The sequence below is a fragment of the Penaeus monodon genome, chromosome 27 (genome assembly GCF_015228065.2).
Source record: "Penaeus monodon isolate SGIC_2016 chromosome 27, NSTDA_Pmon_1, whole genome shotgun sequence".
NCBI lineage: Eukaryota > Metazoa > Arthropoda > Malacostraca > Decapoda > Penaeidae > Penaeus > Penaeus monodon.
In genome coordinates, this window is record NC_051412.1 from 2,415,638 (window position 1) to 2,416,782 (window position 1,145).

Genomic DNA, 1,145 nt, shown 5'->3' on the forward strand with positions numbered 1-1,145 from the left:
TCCCGGAAGTAGGAATGGCTGCCTGAACACCACCCTTGTTGGCGGGTCCTCGACTTCTGTTGCTGGGAACAAGGGGCCCACCAAGGGGAGGCCAGTCAGGTATGTGCTCTTGCTTGGGTATTTGGTCCACTGGGTACAACTTTCTTTCATTTTCTTTCTCCTTTTATTGTTATTCTGTTAGTATGTGCTAATGTCTGCTTGGCATACCAGCCTGAAATATGGAATTTTGTATTCTAGAAATAGGGCATCCTTTCTGCCCCATTCTTTATCATTTTTCTCCATCCCTTATTCCGAAATTGCTAGAATCATCCGTCTTTTTATGAAGCCTCGTATATATTTAAATTTTTTCTGTGTTGCATTATTATGAATTTACCATAGCCTGTATATATATGTCCATTCTTGTCTTGGTTTTAATAAATGTTTATTTTTTCTCTTATGAATGTACTAGATGATATGCACATTAATTCCTTTTGTATTTGGGATTAAACGAGAGCCATAGGCAACATATTTACAGTAACCTCCTCGTCCATAAACAGAGCATCCATGGCACCAACAGCAAGTGGGCCGATCAGCCGCTCAACAGTAAATATTGCAAAGACAGGGGTCTTGCCCAGTCGTGCCACAAATAAGTCTAGTCCACGTACGCAGGTCAGCCAGTCAGCAACTAATCTTGCAAGCCATGGGTCCACAGGGATGACGCGGCCTTCAAAACCCATGGCTGTGCGAGCTAACAAACACAAGCTGCATTCCACAGTCCTCAATGCAACAGTCCTTGGGGATAAAACACACAAGGAGGATTCAAGTAATGTTTTCAGGTAAGGCAGACTGATGTGAAGTTTTGCATTTTTTTTTATAATTACTAAGATGATAAATTGTTTCAATACTTTCCATAATAGGACTGGACTTCAGTAGACTCACCTGAGATTTTAAGTTCACCTAACTTAAATTCCACAGCACAACGCTGGTAGGTGGCATGGCACCAGGTGGTCGTAACCTAGATTTGACGTGCGCCACCTTGCCTGAGCTCCCCGACATATCTGCCATTAGACTGGACAGTGTGGGTCACGAGAATAGAAGTGGTGACACTACTGTTTTGTCATCTGTCAGTGAAAAAGACTCCACAGTAAGTGAAATACATGTTCAGC

General features: G+C 42.6%; 1 protein-coding gene across 1 annotated transcript in view; it reads left to right on the plus strand.

The window, feature by feature from the left end:
• Positions 1-1,145, plus strand: part of LOC119590535 (dentin sialophosphoprotein-like) — a gene marked incomplete at its 5' end in the record, with an annotated part of 4,507 nt that continues 3,362 nt past the window's right edge. The window contains 3 exon segments of the mRNA XM_037939181.1: positions 1-99; positions 537-815; positions 955-1,123. Of these exon segments, the coding sequence (XP_037795109.1) occupies positions 1-99; positions 537-815; positions 955-1,123 (547 nt within the window).